The 20,938-nt window shown below is 34.3% G+C and overlaps 3 protein-coding genes across 4 annotated transcripts in view; 1 reads left to right on the top strand and 2 right to left on the bottom strand.

The window, feature by feature from the left end:
• Positions 1-9,103, bottom strand: part of LOC116173693 (leucine-rich repeat serine/threonine-protein kinase 1-like) — a 38,331-nt gene extending 29,228 nt beyond the window's left edge. The window contains exons 1-3 of one of the 2 annotated variants that reach the window (XM_031491343.1): positions 8,924-9,103; positions 8,676-8,873; positions 8,461-8,626 (exon numbers count right to left, since the gene is read on the bottom strand). In XM_031491343.1, the coding sequence (XP_031347203.1) occupies positions 8,461-8,626; positions 8,676-8,873; positions 8,924-8,977 (418 nt within the window). In that variant the 5' untranslated portion in view covers positions 8,978-9,103. The remainder of the gene's footprint in view (positions 1-8,460; positions 8,627-8,675; positions 8,874-8,923) is intronic. The other variant, XM_031491342.1, reaches the window with a different exon arrangement.
• A 192-nt stretch (positions 9,104-9,295) lies between these two features.
• On the top strand, positions 9,296-14,765 carry LOC116173694 (suppressor of fused homolog). Its single transcript, XM_031491344.1, has 7 exons — positions 9,296-9,460; positions 9,517-9,688; positions 11,790-11,882; positions 13,402-13,580; positions 13,635-13,863; positions 13,913-14,326; positions 14,375-14,765. The coding sequence occupies exons 2-7, from the start codon at positions 9,540-9,542 to the stop codon at positions 14,652-14,654; spliced, it is 1,344 nt and encodes a 447-aa protein (XP_031347204.1). The 5' UTR covers positions 9,296-9,460; positions 9,517-9,539; the 3' UTR covers positions 14,655-14,765.
• On the bottom strand, positions 14,186-19,544 carry LOC116173695. The gene is made up of 4 exons (XM_031491346.1): positions 18,819-19,544; positions 18,556-18,770; positions 18,353-18,507; positions 14,186-14,879 (listed from the first exon to the last, which is right to left on the bottom strand). Exons 1-4 carry the CDS (start codon positions 19,367-19,369, stop codon positions 14,763-14,765), a joined length of 1,038 nt encoding a protein of 345 aa, XP_031347206.1. The 5' UTR covers positions 19,370-19,544; the 3' UTR covers positions 14,186-14,762.
• Between the last annotated feature and the right edge of the window lie 1,394 nt (positions 19,545-20,938).

The raw sequence follows: 20,938 nt of genomic DNA, 5'->3' as shown, positions 1-20,938 counted from the left end.
GAGTGCGGCGCGACGAAGCACCTTTTTCGCTCACTTTGATTTCATACGCCGCGTCGCGCTTCGCACCAGTGAGCATTTGCCTAATTAAATCATTGTGAGGAAAAAAAGCGCTTCATCGCACCGCCCTCCGTCGCGCGTAACCGCGTATGTGTATGTGTCCTTAACAGTCACGACCCATGTTGGGAAACCGATCAGGGTTTTAATCGGGTTTTAATAACTTAGTCATTTAGCGGTTGTGGATAAAATCTTGTATTTGACTCGTGTATATTTAGTTCTTTATCCAAGCATGTGATAAATAAATAGATATTTGTTATATCATTTAAAAATAAAACTAGAATTATTAGTACGAGCAGATATTTCAGTCCTAGTTGTGCAACTACCTGTTACAAAGAGTTCGGTATCTCCTGAAGTAGTATAGGAACACAAACAGGCTATTTATGTAGACAAAAGAAAATAAGTGCGGCCGTTAGCTGTGGTAACGGTGCTGCGCACGAATAATAAATATAGTATAATAAAAAATAATAATAATATAATAAATACAAGCATTTTTATGGTTAAAGCGCGGATCTCAAAGGAATATCTTTATAATAGAAAAGTTGACAATGTACGCATGCGCAGATTTATCACAAAGATTTTTCTTGGATCAGGTGCTAGAGTACAACAAAAAATTTGCTGCGACTAGCAAAAGTAGCAGATACCACCTGCGCATGCGCGTTCTGTCTAAAAGCTGTACCAAATTTGATTCCAATCGGTTCAGCCGGTTAAATAAGAGTACAGGCGAACAGACAAACGGACCGACAAACCAATATCATCGAGTTTTTGTTTGATTCGGATTCCTGGTGCTTCAAAACGTGTACTTGGGGTCAAAAAAGTGGGTGGTCATTTTTTTACCTCTATGCAATGCCTCCCTTACGAAAGTGCGGGTGGTAAAAATGTACTAAACATTGTAGGAACAGTTAAGGTCTCGGACGGACGCACAGAGATAGTAACTGCAATAGCACATCAATTTAAGAACAAAAGCTTTTGTTGACGAAATGATTTCGGTGCGAATACGATACAAAACAATGTGCATAGCCTTCCATATGGAGCCGCCAAAAAGATCTGAAGTTAGCAGTACGCGGCCAAAAATTGCTAAAAATTACATTTCCTCTCCCGCACCGATTTGGTGTACAGGGTTATTCCGTATCGTATAATATCGCCAGTGAATATAAGCAAACAAATGATTATCGCAAAGTTAGTAAGAAATGCAAATTTAGTAAATATTTAATGGAGCGCCCTATATATTTTTTAACATTGAATAAATTTCTTTCTGATTTCAAAAATATATTATACGTTGACATTTGCTTTAACTATTTTTGAATAAACATCCTGAGTTTATTAGCAGCATGTTGCTTAAATTGGATAAAGAGTAGGTACAGAAAATGTATTGGAAGTAGTGCTGTGCAAGAAAAACTATTAATCGCGATTAATTGCCGACCGATAAATTTAAAAAAAATTATGGTTTAATCGATAAATTAGTCAATTAAAAGTAGTGCTTTCCAAAAAACGATTAATCGATAACTTATCGTCAATTATCGATTAATAGATAATGGATTAATTTTTTAAAATTGGACTAATCGATAATTTATCGAAAATTATTGAAAAATGTATCGATTAATTGTGATTTTAAAGGATTGGTCGATAAATCGATAATCTACTGATTAATCTTACATAAGAATTGGACACTTATAAAATATTATCACAATTCACAACCTACTATACGCTGGTTGACGTGAATTAGATACTATTATGCTTAATACCGTTTCTGTTAAAAACCATGGTGTAATAAAAATTAAAAACTAATAATTTTGAGGTTATTGAAGGACGTACCAAATTTTTGAGGATTATTGTCTAGTTCTAGTTGATCACCTTTGATTTCAAAAAACTACGGAATACCTATATGTAGTTGTTTTAATATTTTTCAAAACATCCTGTTTTTATTTAAATTATCAATATCAATACCAAATCACCAAAATTGTTAAAGAGTGTACGCATTGAGAATATATTTATATCGATATAGGATTTAGGAAAAAGTATCCATAGTTTTCTCTCGATAATTATCGCTATTCGATTAATCAATAACAATCAGAGATCGACAATTTTCGACGGATGTCAATAATAATCTATTATTATCGACAATTAAGGATTATTATTATCAATAGTTATCGATAATTGTCGTTTCCTAGCTTTTTTTGGTGGAACGCAGGAAGTGGAAAATCGGAAAACATCCTAGTTCCCAGTTCAATGCGGTTTCATTTGAGGGGGTGTTATAGTGTCTGGTGCAGTCTGGTGATGGTAAAATAAGCCAAGGTGGACAGTTGGAAAATGCGTTATCAACGTAAAATTTGTCTTGTCTATCGATTTCATTCTTCACATGACATGACATAGGTACTAAGTAACCGGTTCTTATATAGGGTAAAATGTCGTTCTCTTGTTGGAGTGCGATGGCATTCCCCGACCCTACTATAAATATTAATTGGTCCGTTGTAAATGAAATAAAAGAATATCATTTTGCTGTTTTACAAATAAATTGGTCATTACTTACACTTACAGTATCTAAATGAAACTAAACAAATTTTGTTACATCCCTAAATGGAAAATAACAGAAGTACTTGCCTTTTACAAAATTTGCACTAAGATCACGGACAAAGTAATCACACGCTTCAATTGCAACTTCAGGAGAACACCTCGTCTTTTTTCTTTTAAACATATTGCCGCAATTCTTGATTGTAAATATGTAGATACAAAAATTTCAAATTTTAAGATTTAATTACTTATTAAAAAATATATTTCGATTCTTTGGACCCTTAATTAATTACACCCCACCAGCACACAATAAAATTCTGCAAACAATATTTAAACAAAAACAAAAACGGCCGGCATTTAAGACCTCTCCCTTTAAAAGGACGTGAATAGCAAAGGAGGGTGCAACACTAAAATCAATACTGCGTAGACGAAAGGTTATAAATACGGCAATTTACAACGAAATTAAATACTTTCCATAAATACGTTACTTGTGGTTATGAAAACTAGTTCCTTACAATATAAAGTATCAGTAACTTACTTTATTAATTTAATCAGTTTAATATCCTGGCGTCGTGAGTTCCAAATTATTAAACTTCCTGTGTAGCAATATTACGATCAAATAAGCAAGAATGAGCACTAATATTGCGGTAAAAACACATCTTGCCATTGCAAGTTTGTTCATTGGTAAAATGTGATTATTCAATTTACAGTTTAACTGCTCAATACGGGATAGGTGAGCCACTGCATTGTTGAGGATTAATGGGTAGGTATTTGAAATGAACTGAGCTTGATTTTGTAAAGGAGTCTTGACATTTACTTAAAAAGTTACATGTTTGCCCTATTGGAATGAAGTCGAACATTTTGTTTAACAGAAATGAAAATGACATTATAATAGGTTGTAAAGAACAATTACTTTGTAAACATAGTCACACGCGGTTCATTTAACACTCCTTATCTTACATTACATCCTCATTACATCAATTGACGTAACTAGGATAATATAATAGGTATTGTAAACGATCTTCGATTAATTTCCTAATTAGCAACGCAGTGGTATCTGGTATCTATATGGTAAAATTACAATAGTGCGACCAGAGGCGTTCTGGTAGCTAAAATGACAATGGGAACGACATAATTTTCTACCTTGTAGCTATTGCGGATCGCTCAACCCTTTACGCCCATCCCCATTGTCATGCGTTAAGAGGAAATATATAAGTTGTCACAAATAAGTATTAAGTACTTATGCCAAAGAAGCGAATACTAAAATAATCATTTTTTTCGAATAAGCCGATGACCTAAAATTTATAGTTTATGAGCAAAAGTCCCAAAATTTGCGTTTCTTTTTTAATTTTTTTCTCAGAAACAGTCACCTGCAGCTTAACCTGCATTTTGCGATATGTCCTTTCTGACCTTGGAAAAATATTTCTAAAATTCCTATAAGATGGTACGGGGTTGCGCGAAAAATTTCGATTTCGGCAAAAGTCGGTTATGAAGATTTCTCAGCGTGAAAATAACGAACCCAAAGACACTTTTTCGAAAAATTAATTGTAATTCTTAGTCGGATCAACAAATTCATTAAAATTTGGTGGATACACGATCTATGTAAGAACAAAATGTGCAACCGTTTCTTCCTACGATCATCGAAATCACCTAAAAAAGTTGTCGCACATTCACAAATGAAATGTCTACCTACCTACCAAAGGCCAGCCTTTGAGTGTGTGGCGCCGTTCAGTTGAAGCTGGACTGTAGTGCTAAGGGTTCCTGGTTCGAATTCGGGTTCGGGCATGGATATTTGTAAATGTATAGTGGGTTGTGTTGGTAGAGCGGCCTTGGTTGAAATCCCGTCCACTCAAAAATAAAGGCAAATAAATAAATACGAGTAAATAACACGTCTGAGCGGTTTAGTGTTTCATTTGCATTTTTTTTTAATATTCAATGTAAGTTTCATCGAGAACAGAATTTTTTTCCGGGTCGGAATAAGAATTTTTTAAAAATGTTAGGAAAATCAACGACATACTCAAAAACCTACGCAAATCTGTTAATTCCATCCTCCCATGTATGATAGTTGCTGGGAAAAAAATTAAAAAATACAAATTTTGGGATTCCCAAATGAAACATTTTGAACCCTCACCGGTGTATGACTTGTATGAGTCTTTAGTATGAATTTAGAAAAAACTTTGAAAAGAAAGGAAGCAATAAGAAACGAGAAACGAACGAGAATTTTCAAGAAGATTTATAGAAAAACTACTAAATAAAGATTTGAATGATTTAAAAAAAAATTGGATAGTTGAAATTTCATAGGAAGTTTGTTAAAAAGGTTTGCAAATAGTTTTTAAAAATCCGATACAACTGAATACCGAACGTTCCTCGAGATCTTCACACATACATAAGGGGTTGATTCTGTCCCACCAGATCAGCATGGCTTGTAAAACGAACTTTTGAATCGGCGTTAGTTTGCATGCGCAAAACAAATTTTTTGATTCGGCTGTAGTTTTACTTTTATTTGAGGTGCCTACATACAAAATTTCATGCAATTCGGTTCGTAACTAACGGAGATGTAAAAAATCGGATTGCGCATGCGCAAACCAAATTTTTTGATTCACAAAGTTATCGTGCACACGGACAGACAGATAGACGGACAGACAGACAGCAATACAAAATTATAAACGATCTCGATCGTTAATAAAATTCCTATTAGGATTTCTAAGACATTTAACGATTTCCTAAAATTACAGGTTAATAAAAAAATTTATCGGGTAGGGTCTAGGGTAAAGTGGTCTACTTGGTAGAGCAGTAGAGTACAAACTCGAAATAACAAAATCATTTTTCCAAAAATGTTTCGAAAAGATTTCTAATCTCTTATTTCTAACATTCCTCAAGCGTTGGAGGAACATTTTGAAAATAGTGTCTAAAATTTCTCAAACTACTCCTAAGATTGCTAAAAAAAATTTCACGGTTCCCACGAATATAGAAAATTATAAACACGCTGTCTACGAGATTCTAAGAAGCCTTTTAATTCTTAAAAATGACCTAAAAATTGAGTATGAATAGCTTCTATTCCTTGTTTTTTCTGTATTTAAAAAAATAAATGAGATATTAAAAACGAATTGTGCTATTTTTAACGCATTTTTTAGGAATCAAAAAAAGTGTGCTATTGTTTGCGTTTTGTCTGTCCGGACCCACTTCTACCGTTTTGAACGACTTCTAAGGGAATGGTCCTAGAGTCCTGGAATTTTTTGCAGTAGGTAGCCTATACCTTGCAGGTGTGCTAGACGGCCATCCAATTTCGCTGTCTAAAAGGGGGGCCTCCCCACGAATTATTTCCTGAGATGCTGTTTTTGAAAGTAAAACGTGCATAACTTTTACATACGACAACCAATTGGTCTCAGATTTTGCATACGCATGCCTTTAGTTAAACTTTAGGAAATTTGGGGGAGGGGGGGATTAACGTTCAGAGGGGGGGGGGGGGTAAACGCATGTTCTACCCTTCATGGTATTCTAATGAAAGGTCTCATTGAAATAAATTGGTTTGTACAAACTATAACTTTCCCGTTCGACTCTTTTTCGAGATCAGTGAGCGACGGGGCCTGAGCGGGAGGGGGGGGGGGGTTAAAAATTAATTGTATCCCTCATTGTATTCTAATTAAAGGTCTCAACAAAAGGAACCGTTTTCTACCAACTACTGCCCTTCTTTCTGTCCAAACACAGCCCTCCTCCTCGACCTCTTATCGTGATCGGGTATATTCCCTTATACCTCAAGAATGGAATGTCGGAAGAGGGTACTCACAAAGGGCGATTGAGACGTCTGCAAGAAATATAACCATTGGTGATGTCAAAACAAAAGCTATTTCGGTTAAAAAAATGTACTTTATCTGCACAAGAGTTGTACACAATTTATACTTGTTTGAAATTGCGCAGTTGCTGAGTTACTATTTAAAGAAATGACCAAGAGCGCAATCGAATTTTCTTGGAAACAGAAGCGAAAATATAAAAACAGTTTCTCTACATTTCCTAAGGGGATATTGAAATTGGGATATTCTATACAGTATATCTCGTCCGCAGACCGCAATCATAAAAAAGATTGGAGTGTATTTAAGATATTCCCTCTGCTCAGGACAGTATGTTTCGCCGTTTTCCCAACGAAGTTGATAACGAAGCTTTTGCACTAGCAGCATAAGAAGAAAGAAAGCAACCTACTTACATTGGTTTCCTTCCATACCTAACACTTGAATCATTAATCATGGCAGAACTCGTTATTGAGATATAAAACATGTATATGTTACGGTAAATGTAATTAATGCGGCAATTATTCATTCATCACCTGTAAATGTGATAAATTTCTGGTGCATTTCCTTTTAAAACTTTAGGGGAAGGGCGAAGCGAAACTACTGCCATTTACGAAACTAAGATAATGAAGTTTTTAAAAAATCATTCTGGGGGTTCTTAAAAAAAATTCCCTCAATTATTGACATTGACCGATTATAATGAATAATCGCCGCATTAATCACTTTTACTATAACATAAGTATACATTGTATAGGTACATCAATGAATGCAGAGAACCTTTAGCTCGAGCTCCACTCTGCAGTGTATTTCAGTATTATTTCAACCAGGATTTCAACAGATTTAGCATGGTAAGATAGTTGCTCAAACAAAATAAATTGGATAAGAATTTCCAGAGAGTATTTGCGAACTGCTCCGTATTACCTTTGGATAGATTTCTAGGGGGAATCGGAAGATTTCCAACAAAATATCAGAAGTCCTGTCCGAGGATATCCATGGAGATCCGAGGATATTGAAGGAAATCCAAGGATATCCAGTGAATTAATGAATGTCCAAAGATATCTCGTAGATTTCTGAGGATGGATGAAGTTGTCTGGCGGACATCCATATCATCAAATAATATACAGTAGAAAAAGACATATTCAAAAATTATGGTGCATCATCATGTTGAAACCAACAGTTTCCAACTTTTTGTTTTTTTGGGTCCCGGACATTGTTGTATTCGTAATTAATAATAGCAATAAGAAGTGTTTTTTTGTATATGTTCAAATAACATCAGAAATAAATAAAAACAAAATCAGCAAATTTCGATTTTTCTGGCATACCTTCGAAAGAAGATCTGAATTTTTTATACCACTTTTGTATCTTCTATGGTTTCGGAGATCCCCAACCTACCTTGGACACTGTGTAACTATACAATTTTCCTCACAATTATAAAAAGGGGTTTTCAAGAATATATGTACCATTCCTAACAAGGTGTTCAAACATATTTCTAGTAAAATTCCTAGGATAATCAATTTTGAAGAATGTTTTAAAAAGTCTACATTTTTTCAAATATTATGCTTAAAAAATAGATAATTTTGCGTTTGTCAGTCATCATATTACCTCACCTTGATAAAAACAATAGTTTTTTCCCTAACAATTAGCGAACAAACTTTATTTCAATTTTATTAAATATACCGGCTATTTAAACCTCAAAAGGGAAAACCACAGATAATAGTGAAAAAAATACTTCCCCTAATGAGGTAATGTATACCCATGTGTATAACTGCCTCTGCCAATAATAAAGTGCCACTCCTCAATTTATTTAGCTTTGTTTTATAACTTACGATTTACCTTAAAATACTATTACATAAACTTACATATGCAAAAGTGTTAAAATTTGCTTTATTCAAAACTCGTTTTCTCTCCAAATTGAAAAACTTTTCTTCTTTTATTTTAATTGTCTGAAAAATCTCAGAATTTAACAAAACATTTTTCATAAGTGGAAGGAATATCCCCTTCAACTAATTATTTAAATTCTAAGATTTTTCTCAAGTTTTTTTCGGAATTATAGCATCTAAGATTTTTTTCTTCTTACATTATTATTAAAGCTGCGTTGAAATTGACTTACCTGCCGCCTCCTTTAAAAGATTCATACAATTAATATGTCCAGCTTTGTCGGCTAAATCGGAGGCAGTCATTCCATTTGCATCGCGCAACAGCATGTTCGTGTTGTGTTGCAAAAGCACGCTGACATTACTAACATGTCCGTGCTCCGCACTTAGATGTAATGGCGTCTAAAGGACAAACTTCGAGCATTTAATTAATAATATAAATAATACTCACCTTATTCTCTCCTCGGGGACCGCACTGAATATTAGAGTCGGCACCAACATTTAACAATATTTGTAAACATTGCGAACACTCTGTGATGGCCGCGGCGTGCAAAGGAGTTCTGCCCCAGCTATCCTGAGAGTTAATGAATGACTGTTGCCCTCCGTCTAACAAATCTTCTAACAATTCTGTATTGTCCCAAAGTGCAGCCTATATTATGATAACACATGAGAATTTACAAAAAAAAATTAATCAAGTACCTGATGAAGCAGTCTTCCTGGAAAATCTTCATCTTCGGGAGAAGAGTCTAACATTTTTAGCAATATAGGTTTCTTATATCATCTTATGTTTCTTCAATTGTTTATAATTATTGTTGACAATTGCACTGACAACTGACAGTCTGAGGACACCCAATTGCTTTGTTGATTTTTGTTTTGCGAGTAGCCAACCTACAAATTTTAAAAGGTAATACAAAATTTCCGTTTAAAAAGATGAATATCTGCCGCTTATTTTTTTTTAAAGTACAGGGATGATTATTTTACTAATTCCAATGCGTTTTTGGATACAACTTTGCCCCGTTTAAAAAGGCACATTATGCTTAATTGATAGTATTGTGGCAGCCGTGTGAATTCCTTTGCGTGGCGGGTTGCATAAAAGTTACAAATTCTTTAAATTCTTGTTTTGGGTTTAACAAATGAAACACATTTTTCGAGTTTTATTTAATTCCTAGTGCCTTTTGGTTTAATTATTCAACCAAATGCAGTGCCTATTTTTACGGTGATCATGAAGAAATGAAGGTAACAACTTAAACAGTTACTGTAACCAAAGTATTATTAAATACACATTTTTATAGCTTTGATTCAAATCTCTAGTATAATGGATGAGGCTGCCGCTTTGCCCCATGGGCCCCCGATGAATTTACTTCCACCGACACCAGCCGGTCTCGAAAGTCTGTACTCACTATGCCGCAAAATCTATCCGGATCAGCCAAATCCGTTACAAGTGACTGCTCTCCTTAAATACTGGTATACCTAATCGTAATTACAATTATTCTTATTACTTTTCCCGTTTTAATTAGGTATGAAAATTCTTAATTTAAGTACTTTATGTTAAGTTAAAAATAGATTGCACTCCCTATTTACTGTTCTAACTTCCTGTCTAGTGGAAATGTTCTTTTTTTATCCCAACCAATAATTACTTTGAAGTCTAAATTAGGGGCTATAGAGAAAACTATCGATTCCATGAAAGTAGTAATTGCCTTTGGTGCCTTAATTGTAGTAGTTCACTTCTTTTCTTTTAAAATCACATACAGGGTGTTCCTTCTTGTATAGTAATTTGGATTTAAACATTTTTTTTAAATTATACAGCACTTGTATATGTCACTTATTTCATTTGCATGTCTAAAAATAGCTACATTTTTTTTAAATATGTAATTTTCATCGATGGATAATTCAAAAACTAAATCTCAGTACAGTGCTCCTAAAGTCATTGCAGTTATCGTTAAAATGTTTGTATGTAATTTCTAATAATTTTGAGTTTACTTCCTGAAATTTCGTGAAAATACCCACTCACTCACATTCACTCTCGCGCAGTTCACTTAAAAAACAAACGCGGAAATTAAATATTGAAACAACATGTGTGTTACATTACATTTTGGAATATAAGATATTTCAGCAGCAACAATAAATTCCTGTAAACGTTTGGTTATAATAATAGCTGTGTATGCATGTGCGTTTGGAAAAATTCAAGAAAAGTTCCAACAAAATTCTAAAAAATTCCAAAAAGATTCTAAACAATGCTAAAGAAATTCTACATAAAAAGTAAAATTTTAGATAATTGGACTCTCAATAATATGACATACTTTAAGGTAATTTTTATAATCTGGCAGTTATGAAAGAAACTGTTTTTTTTAATTAGCGACTACAGTTGGCGAACTATTTGAACACCTTTTATAAATAGAAATATCTAAATATCTACTAGATGATAAATCATGAATATTTTTGAAAAACAAAGGGTGTTTTAGTAAATGATATGAAACCATTGCGCTCTAATTAATAAAACACGGTACATTTTTGATAGAAACTTTACACGAAATTTTAACAGCACTGCACCCTTTCGAATTTACACACAAATTTTGCATACTTAAATTTTAGAAAGATGCTTTGAATAACGAAATCTTTCACTGAATGAAGAATAGAAATACATTTATTTATAGTGTTTCCAATTCTCGCGTCAAATTTAACTATGGCATGGGGCTCAAGTCGTAGAAATGATTGCGTGCAAATGTTGGTTCAACTAATACAGACTATTGTATAGATCTCAAATAAACTATTATTATTATTATTATTATTTTAAATCTGCAGCCTTTTCCTACCGCTGTAACTTTGTACTACAAGGGCCATCCAGAAAGTAATAGACGTTTTGAAATAAAAAATTAAGAAAGTGTAATAAACAACTTTTATTATATGTATACATTTGGAAGCTACACTCTTAGGCTATTTTTCAACACAGTCGCCATTCATATTGAGGCACTTAAGATAGCGTGGGACAAGTGTTTTGATTCAAACTGTGTATACATCCGCCGTCTGTGGGGGTGTCGGAAGCGGGTCAAAGGGAGTGTGGTAGCTCTCGACAATATCTTACTAACGGTGGAGTCAAAACTTCAAACGCGAATTCCGGGCGAACGGGATGTCGGAGGTGGGTACTGACAAAGGGAATATGGGGCCCCCGCAAAATCTTATTGATTGTGGTTAATAAAAGTACTGATCTGCCACACAAAATGCGCTGAAATCCCTTACATCTCATAGAAAGACTTTGATAATTTTTTTACTTTTTAACAATGTTCGCTTCATCCTAAAGGAGCGTAAATTTAGTTTTAATTATATTTCAGTGCACCCTGTAGTCGACTTTAGCAAAGTATTAGAATTTAACTGCCGTTCTTGTCTTTTATGACTGGTCTATACGGTACACCACGTACTGCCCATCCCGACTTAGTGCCCCCGGTGCTTCAGCGGCTCCGGCGCGCCCTCCCCCATTCAGAGCACGGTGCCACGGCACCTTTGGCACCTACCTAGTTCCGCCACTGATTTTCACTTAACACCTCCACAAATATTATTTATTTTGCAGGCTAGCTGGACCTGATCCTTTGGACTATATTTCTATGTATGCAAATCCTGGTATACCACATGAAAATATTCCACCACACTGGCATTATATAAGGTTGGTATTAGTAGTAGTATTCATTTACTGAATTTATACAGGTAATTAAACAAAGTTTGTGGCTTATAACGTCTTTATATACTGCATTAGATAAGGGCAATCACGAAACCGAATGGGCAAAGTTCAGTTGTATGGCTAAGAGAAGGTACTTACATCTGCTCTAGCACTTAACCCCAAGGAGGTAATCCTAATCACTGTATGAAATAGGTCGGTGGGTAGTGTTGCAATGTTTATGCAATGCATGCACAATATACACAACGCATTGGATTCTGGATTTCGCTAAGAGGGTGGACAGGGTCCACATGTATACCTAGGCTTCAAATTCAGGTACTTACCACTTCCATGACTGAGATGGTTCTTTGAAGGCTTCTTTCGCACGGCGACTCAAACACCCTGTAAGCTATTTTTTTAATGGTTTATAGTAGATGTATAATAATAATAGGACTTTATTGGACACAAAATATCAATATAACGAGAAGAAACAAAGAAGAAAACAAAAAAAATATGATATTTGGTATTTATTTGTCTTTTACTTAACCCAGGATAAAAGATACAAAACCTGGAATCAAAATTTAAGTAATAATTTTGACAATGTATACTGACGCTTGCAAATGCCCTAGCTTTTCGGATATTAACCATATAATAAAAAAGACGTACAATTACACGTAGAATTCAAAAATGCATTCAAATACAGGGGGTTCCTAATAAAAAAAAGTACCATTTTGGCGCCCTACTTTGTGGGCGCACCCTGTATAATTTAAAATATTTTTAAAACGTGGAGAATATTCAACCATATCATAATACAAAAGCACTCTATCTTATCTTCAAGGCATTAAGTTACTCCGCGCAATCATTGACTCACTCTGTATAATTTTGGTGGATGGTATGATAAGTAAAAACGAATTGAATACTCTACTACAGTATTTTCCCCTCACTTCCGGTTAGTGACCATATATTTCAAAATTTAAATGGTGCACCCCGAGCACCCTGTATATTTTTACATTTTTGAATTCGACAGACACCCTGTACATTGTTTTCGATAATTTATACAAAGTTGGTCAAAAGTATCAATTAAACGATAAGCTACATATAATGTAGTAATAGTATAATAGGAATAATAATAATATAATAGGAAATTAAAAAATATTGAATTCTTATTTAAGTGTAGAATAGCAAATGATTGCAATTGTTTGGAAGATATATACAGGGTGCTACAACATTCCTGGTTGAACTACTGTGGTCCTATTTAATATCCTTGGTTATTATTCATAATATCATGCGCCAAAATTTGACATTATTACAGGGGTGAACCTAGTTTGGTTTGCACACAGTAGAAGTTGGTATGTATCAGGTACGACATAGGAGTTATATGTACATGCGCAATCCTGGACGTAATGGATAAATGAAATCAGAAACAAAAATTAAGGTAGAATTTTAAAAAATCTGCATATTAGTATTTGTATTGCTATACCTTGGTATTTACCAACACAATAATAGTACTATATACACTTTGTTTCAGTTTTGGTCTATCTGATTTACATGGTGATGGCAGAGTGCACGACATTTCTGGTCCGGAGGGAATTTCAGGATATGGATTTGAACTAACCTTTAGACTAAAAAGGCAACCAGAGGAAACTGCTCCTCCAACATGGCCAGCAACATTAATGCAATCTTTAGCTAAATATGTTTTTCAATCAGGTTGTCTTTACTATATCAACAACCAACTTACTTATCTACATACCTAATCTCCAGGTAATACTCTATGTGCGGGCGATCATGTGTCCTGGCATTGCGCCTTGGATAATAGTGAATCACGAATACAACACATGCTAATGGCAACAGATGCACAACTGAAAACAACTCAAACTCCATTTGGTACAGTTGATTTTGTACAAATTGTTGGTGTCTGTGCGGACGAATTACGAGCTGCCCAGCAATGGAACGGAGATGGAATTTTGAAGATGCTCACTCAGTTACCTTTGTAAGTATAAGTAAGCGATTTGATCATGTATTAACTTATGGACTTACAGAGCAGGAGGTCCTTGGTTGATCACCGACATGAGAAGAGGAGAAAGCATATTCGAAATAGATCCTAGTGCCCATGAAGAAATAGAAAATGGATTCGAATTGGAAGGTTCAAATTTGAGTGGGGTTAGTGCGCGGTGTTCCTGGGCCGAACAAGATTGCACCAATCTGGACCTTACACTAATATCCTGCAATATTAATGTAGATAGATCGTTATATTCGGACCAGATCAAACCGTCACTAAATCTGCTTCCGCAAAACACAAACGTTGATCAAGATTACGGAAACTACAAAATAAATGATTTTAGAGACAAAGCGAGCATTTTAGAATCCACCGAATTAGTGCACATTAAAAAATTAGAATCCCTCCATTTGGTTTTCAATCTAGAAGCTGGAAGTTTACTTCCTCTTGCAATAAGGTACTGAAAATAATGATTTTAAGGCACCATTTTATAAATTTGTTACAGGGGTCGCGTCAAACATGGTCGTCACTTTACCTTCAAATCAGTACTCGGTGAAATAGCCATTACTTTAGTTGCAAACTCGGTCACAGGAACATTAGTGGATAATGAGTATCCCTATGTAGCTCAAGGATCATGGTTGCAGGTGTTAATTCCCGATGATCTTGCACTGGATATGGCCGTAACATTCCAAGTTCTTAGCACCCCGGAGAACCTCTCACTTCCTAAAGTATTTGCGTGGCCAGAGCGGAAATTGGCAATTACTATTGTTCCAGACAAAGTTTAATTACAAATTAGGAAAGAAATATATTTATGAGTAACTGTAACTTATTTAAATTATTATATTATCATTATTACGCTGTATACTGTTTTAACATGAAACCATGTAAATCTATCAGTTGTTTTTTAGTAGTTCCAGTATTTTCGTTTCATCACTACCTATGACTCCTGAATGTAGGCCTTCGGTCTTATCTGCTGAATTTAAATAGGTCTTGACTTTACGAAAGTGCTCCTGCAAAATAGAATAAAAGTATTACCTACTTTAAAAATGCTCTACATTTAACCTAATCATGTATGCAGAGTCGCTGATAAGTTTGGAAACGGTTGATTATTGGGGAAATAATACAACAAAAGTTTTGGGGTTCTTTAATATCTACTAAACAGTAATAATTTTAATTATACAGGGTTGGTCATAAACGCACGACACACCATAATTGTATTTTTTAATGAAACATCTTATATATTATTCGATATTTCAATTCTTTTCTTAATTCTTCATTCAATAAATTTTAAAAGCCGTGTTCATTTTCAAAACTAGATATCCCAGAAACAATTGAATTTAGGTACGTACATTATCTTACAAATTTTACTTAAAATTGAGAGAATTGAAATATTTAATCATCTATAGGGTGTTCCATTAAAACAAGTAAAAAAGTTTTCGCCCTAAGGCGAATAACTTCAGCGCATTTTACATGAACTGAACAGTACTTCCCTAAAGGTCATAGCTATGTGCGTTATGTTTTTCTTTACTGGAGGCATATATATGGTTAAAATTTCAAAGAAATATCTCCATAAATAAAAAACTTGGCGTTACACAGTTCGCGCATGAGTACATTTATGATTTAATTTATGCTATACGTATGCGATGTTTGTTTTTACTAGAAGCGTCTATGATTAAACTTTAGAGAGAGATCTTCATAAAAGTTGGCAGTTTGCAGTTTGATTTTCCCTATGTATGATGTGTTTGCCTTTGCTAACGACATTTGTAGTTTTCGATTTCTGCTACATGTGATGTTTTTCTTTACTAGAAGCACCTATAGTTAAAATTTCAAAGAAATGTCTTCATAAATAAAGAAGTTGGCACTGACTGCGCATGCGCACATCTAATGTTTGCAATATCGGATATGTTTGCCTTTAACAGAAGTGTCTGTAATTAAAATTTCAAAAAATATCTTGATAACTAAGACAATTAATATTGCGGATGCGCATATTACTCTGATGTTTACAATATGCAATACGTTTGCTTTTACTAAAAGCATCTTTGGTTAAAATTTCAAAGAAATATCTCTATAAATAAGAAAGTTAATATTGCGCAATCTGCCCATGCGCAGATTAATCGTCAAGATTTTCCTTGGCTCAGGTGCCAGAGCTATACGCTACCGAATGCAAAAAGAACGAACTAAATATGTTGAAAACTGTAGAAGTAGTTAAGGCCTTGGGCAGAGAATAAAATAGCGCACCAAACTTCGTTGGAAAATGCGATAAAAATGCAATTTTGGTGTGCAACGCCTTCATGATCACTCCTGTTTAATTAAAATTAGTACTGCCTAGTAAAACTTTTTTGGGTATCTTGAATTGTATATTTTCCCCGATAATTGACCGTTTCTAGACTGATCAACAACCCTGTATAACGCAAAATATGAACACTGTTGTGTGTATTAATCAAAGTCCTCCCAAAAAATGTTAAAACGGGATCCCAGTCAAAAGTCACTGAAGGTTAGTAGAAGATTGACATTCCTAAGTGCCATCAGTAGATGTAACTTCTTGCGAGTGTTATTTATTTTGTGTTAGTTAGTCTTAGTTTTTTTTATTACTTTCTTTTATATTGTTTTGAAGATATGATTACTTATACCACAGACAACATATACTTGTCTGTGCAAAGTCACTGCCTTCTAAGTTTTATGATAACTACGATATTCAATTTTTACTGGACTTCTACTTTTTTAAAAAACGACGAATTGCGGCTAAACGAACCATTTTAGATATCAGGTGTAATATATAATCACACTCAAATTGACCAAGGAATCGAAATATGTAATAATATATAGGGGTTCCATTTAATATATAATGCAACTTTGATTTCCCGACAAGGAATTTGAAATATGAGAACCCATAATCTTCCACCCACACACTAATGGCCCACCCTCTATACTTATTATATTTCTTAGCAGGTCTGTAGTCAGGCAGACAGACAGACTCACTCTGGGGGTTAATGTTGCCCAATCTAGAAAAATGTAGTGCATTACTTTTACAAAAATCATTCATAAAACAATACTATTTTTTAAATATAGTTAATGATCCATATTGACCGACAATTCGGAGCGCGTTGATATTAAATATTTCGACTTCGTTTTTGACCAAAAAAAGGAATTTTAGGGGAGACGTACATGGGCTTTGGTCGAAGTGAGTGGTAAACGTTTCGAATACCTCGTTACTGTGATGGTCTCAACTATTATGCAGGTGCTGTATTTTGCTTCTCTTATTTTTACGTTTATTGCATCCATCTAGTAATTACATGATCCTGTTAGATTATTTGGCGAATTAATGACATTCCAGTACAGCATGGGTATTGTCATTTATAGCGCATTACAAATATACATTGCTCTTTTAAAATTATGTTGATCATACTTTTAATTAAATACATAGGGATTTATATGTGATTTTCTAATTTACAGTATCGCTGTAGACAAGTGGTCCATTATTGTTAGCACTGATTTTACCCCACAACCCTCAATCAATTCCTGACCGATTTACGTGTTTTTATTTATATTTAGATACAGTATGTTCTTCTTAGGGATGATATTCAATACGAGTGTGCACAATTAAAAGATGTAATAAATATTATAGCGATTCGTGGATAGTGCTGTATTGGGAAACGTCAACACTACATTGTTATTTTATAATTGAATTTCTTGCAGCAAATTTCCTTTCTTTTACATGAATATGTTACTGTTTATTTGCAGAGGGTGCTTCATCTGGGGGCGAGTGACGTAGGTTAGGTCGTTGATTACATATTGCACTTTGCATTGAGAATTAATTAAGGACTTTATACTAATATTTTGCCATGTGTGTTATGCACCCACTATATGTATATTTGAACCGGGTAATTATGATTAATATTTGGCAGGATGACTTGTTTCAAGTATGTATTGTGCTATATCTGATTTCGATATTTAATCTTGATTTGACATAGCAGATGAAGGTGGCAAAAAGTCCTCACCTGACATACACAGAGATGTATGTTTATATTTACTGTTTTTTTGTGTCAGAAAAGAGCCATCTTGCCGATATTGCCAATCAAATCTTTTAGTCGACCCTACAAAGTATTGCGCGCAACGATCAAAAGCCTAAAAAATGGAGCCTGCAAGGGAAGACATGGAAGTGGGAGATATTCCTTGTAGCGAATACCTGCATCCATGTCCGTCCAACTTCACGTATTTTGTTAATTCACTCATTCAACATGCAATACTAAAATTGCATGGAAGTGTAGGGATTTCATTTGAAATATCTTAGACTGTTATGTACTGTACAGAACAAAAAAAATTTTATATTTTTTATGTCTAGTAAGTGTGTTGGTATCAGTTCTCTATATACTCTGAAGAGCTGCATTGCCACATCTCCTTGTATGAACTGAACCTTTTTAAGCACCTACCACATATGTATACCTAATTAGTGTAACTGTAATACTTAAAACGTTATAATTACCTCTGCCCCCTCGTAATTCATTACAGTAATGCAACTAATTGGGATAGATTTCAATGTTAAAGTACCCAACTTCCTCTTTTTTAAAGCGAAAAAACAGCTCAAATAGTTTTGTTTACATAAATTGATAATTTCCTCCACTGCCTCTTGGACGGCACCTGAAAGTTGCCCATATTATGTTAGAAACAAACTAAATAATATAACACCATTTTCTTTAGTAACGCGAATATCAGCAGCTATTATAACAACTTTTACTCTATTCAAAGTTAAGTATTTTTTTGCTTCGTGCAACCCTACAACGAATCTTCTTTTGGATTTCCCCTTGATCGGATCACGCTTATAAAGTTTTTCTTGCAATTCAACGACTCGTGCTATAAAACTGCACACACTTTCGTCGTCAGTTACAACATCTGCATTACATCTAGAATGTTTACTCGTCACCCTTTCACTGTACCCACTTTATTCTTACAGATCCTTTAGGTAGATTGTACAATTTGGTTCGGTTTCTAATTTTTCCATTAGTATGTCTCGTTTCAATTTACTGTGCTTCTTCGATTTGGGAATGTCTCTGAACTTTCCAGATTTTCGAACGGGTAGCGCAGCATCCAACGGATTACCACTATATTTCTTATTTACCCCACACTTCTGTTTTCTTACTTGGCTTGAAATAGGCGATTTATTCTGAATGAAATCTTGTAACGAAAATAAATTCTCATTGCTAAGATTACAGTGGAACAAGGAATCATGAACTCTGACTGGTTTTTTAACATGTTTCATTTGCTGTCCCAAGGAAGGGAAGTTAGCATCATCTATCTCAATATTTTCATTAGAATTCGAAGAGGTACTATTAAAACTCAATGCCTTGGCAAAATCCTCACTAATCAAGTTAAGGTTGCCTCCAATAGGATGAATTTTAAAATTCGATTTTTGTTGCTTATTCTCCTTTTGAAGTTTTTTGCGGTTATTCCTGGAAATACTATTATCTGGCAACTTGGGATGTTCAGAATGTTCACTATTCATTCTGAAATATTCTAAAAAATTGTAGCTCGTTTTTTACAAAAGAAAAAATCACATTCGAAGTAAATAAGTTCGTTAATTCATCATAACAATTTTTTACAATTTATTGACGAGGGAAAATATTTACTGATATGCATCTTAAAGGTTAGTAGGTACAAGAGTCTCTGTAGTTTAAATGTATTTGTCAAAGGACAATTAGGCTGTGTTCAGAGCAAGAAATTTTACATGCATAAATAGAAGCCGACGTGACTCTGAATAAATGCGCATACAATACTCACTATGATGTGAGACACTTTTAATTTTTAAAATACGTAATTCACTAATACATTATACAATGGTAATAGCATTGTTTAAATACTTAAACAATGGTAATAGACAATGCCTACACAGAAAATATAACTGGGGTTGTCTTTCCTCCTCCCACAAAAAAATTGTGAATATTTTTCTCATAGACATTATTCTAGATCATACACATTATTATATGAGAATATACCGATGGCGCTCAGGGTTCTCTTGTTGGCGGCATCATTGATTATACAGTGCGATCAATAATGAGTTGCTGCGCCGATTCAATAAATTATGACGTTAGCAATCATTTTCCGCAACAGGCGTGGTGCACCAATACTAAAACATAACCTTAAACTTCAAACCAAAGTAAACTTTTGACGTTTAACGATATTTAATCTAAATCAACGATTTAAGCACCTTGTTAGTTTCCAAATTATGTGAAACTACACAAATAGCAAATTACTACAAAAATTCAAACGATTTTATTTCTTTTACAACTCGTTAATATTGAAGTAAAGCATAAATTACATACACACAATAACAACTGTTCGAAGTGCTCGCCACCATTATTAAGACAGGGATCCACTCTTTTCTTCATGTTTTCGAATACAGAATGTAACGACCGTTGCGTAATGTTTCAAACGGCAGCTTTTGAGCTTTTATACTTGCTCGTAATTCGGCAATGGTGTCTAAACGGTTCCGAATACGTTGCAATCTCGTAAATTTGCATTAAACCAATTGCATGCAATAATTTAGACGGTTTTGTAAATCTGGACGACGAGTTCTTGTAACACGGTTACTTTAAAGAATAAAAGCACAATTTTCTCCAGACAGTAGTGCGACACGTTCCATATGAGATACCCGTTAGTCGTAGCGGTTTTTCGGACTTTGCTCAAGAGGTTTCTCGAAACTCCTGTATACACAAACGTATCGAGTACTGCCAAACTCAATTTTCGTCTTTAGTCCCATTACGGAAACAGAACTGCAAATGCATTTTATTCTCTCCTAAAGTAAAAAGCATGTCGGAGTAAACCTATTACCTTTTACACGCTACAACTAAAAAAACGTTTGTTTAAAATTTATAAGTAATTTACCCACCTTGTAAATATTCGAAAGAAACTGGTAGTCTTTAAAAACGCCGTTTTGAAAAGGAGGAAACTAATAAAAATTATAGGTTATGTTTTGAATTTGTACACATATATCTGGTTGCTGCAAATGATTACTATATAATGTGATATTTTATAAGAGCGGCGCAGCATATTATTATTGATCTCCCGGTACAAG

Source organism: Photinus pyralis, unplaced genomic scaffold (genome assembly GCF_008802855.1).
Source record: "Photinus pyralis isolate 1611_PpyrPB1 unplaced genomic scaffold, Ppyr1.3 Ppyr1.4_LG6, whole genome shotgun sequence".
Classification (NCBI taxonomy): Eukaryota; Metazoa; Arthropoda; class Insecta; order Coleoptera; family Lampyridae; genus Photinus; species Photinus pyralis.
Note: the sequence above shows the minus strand (reverse complement) of the source record. Positions and strands in the feature narration are given on the sequence as shown.

Bases quoted from the DNA above. Each gene is read 5' to 3' on its own strand.
- LOC116173694 (XM_031491344.1), top strand. From the start codon at position 9,540: ATGGATGAGGCTGCCGCTTTGCCCCATGGGCCCCCGATGAATTTACTT. The intron at 9,689-11,789 runs GTATACCTAATC...TTTATTTTGCAG, and splicing joins ACTGCTCTCCTTAAATACTG to GCTAGCTGGACCTGATCCTT. The intron at 11,883-13,401 runs GTTGGTATTAGT...ACTTTGTTTCAG, and splicing joins CCACACTGGCATTATATAAG to TTTTGGTCTATCTGATTTAC.
- LOC116173695 (XM_031491346.1), bottom strand. From the start codon at position 19,369: ATGAATAGTGAACATTCTGAACATCCCAAGTTGCCAGATAATAGTATT. The intron at 18,508-18,555 runs GTGTTATATTAT...GGCAACTTTCAG, and splicing joins TCGCGTTACTAAAGAAAATG to GTGCCGTCCAAGAGGCAGTG. The intron at 14,880-18,352 runs GTAATTATAACG...TCTATTTTGCAG, and splicing joins TGAATTACGAGGGGGCAGAG to GAGCACTTTCGTAAAGTCAA.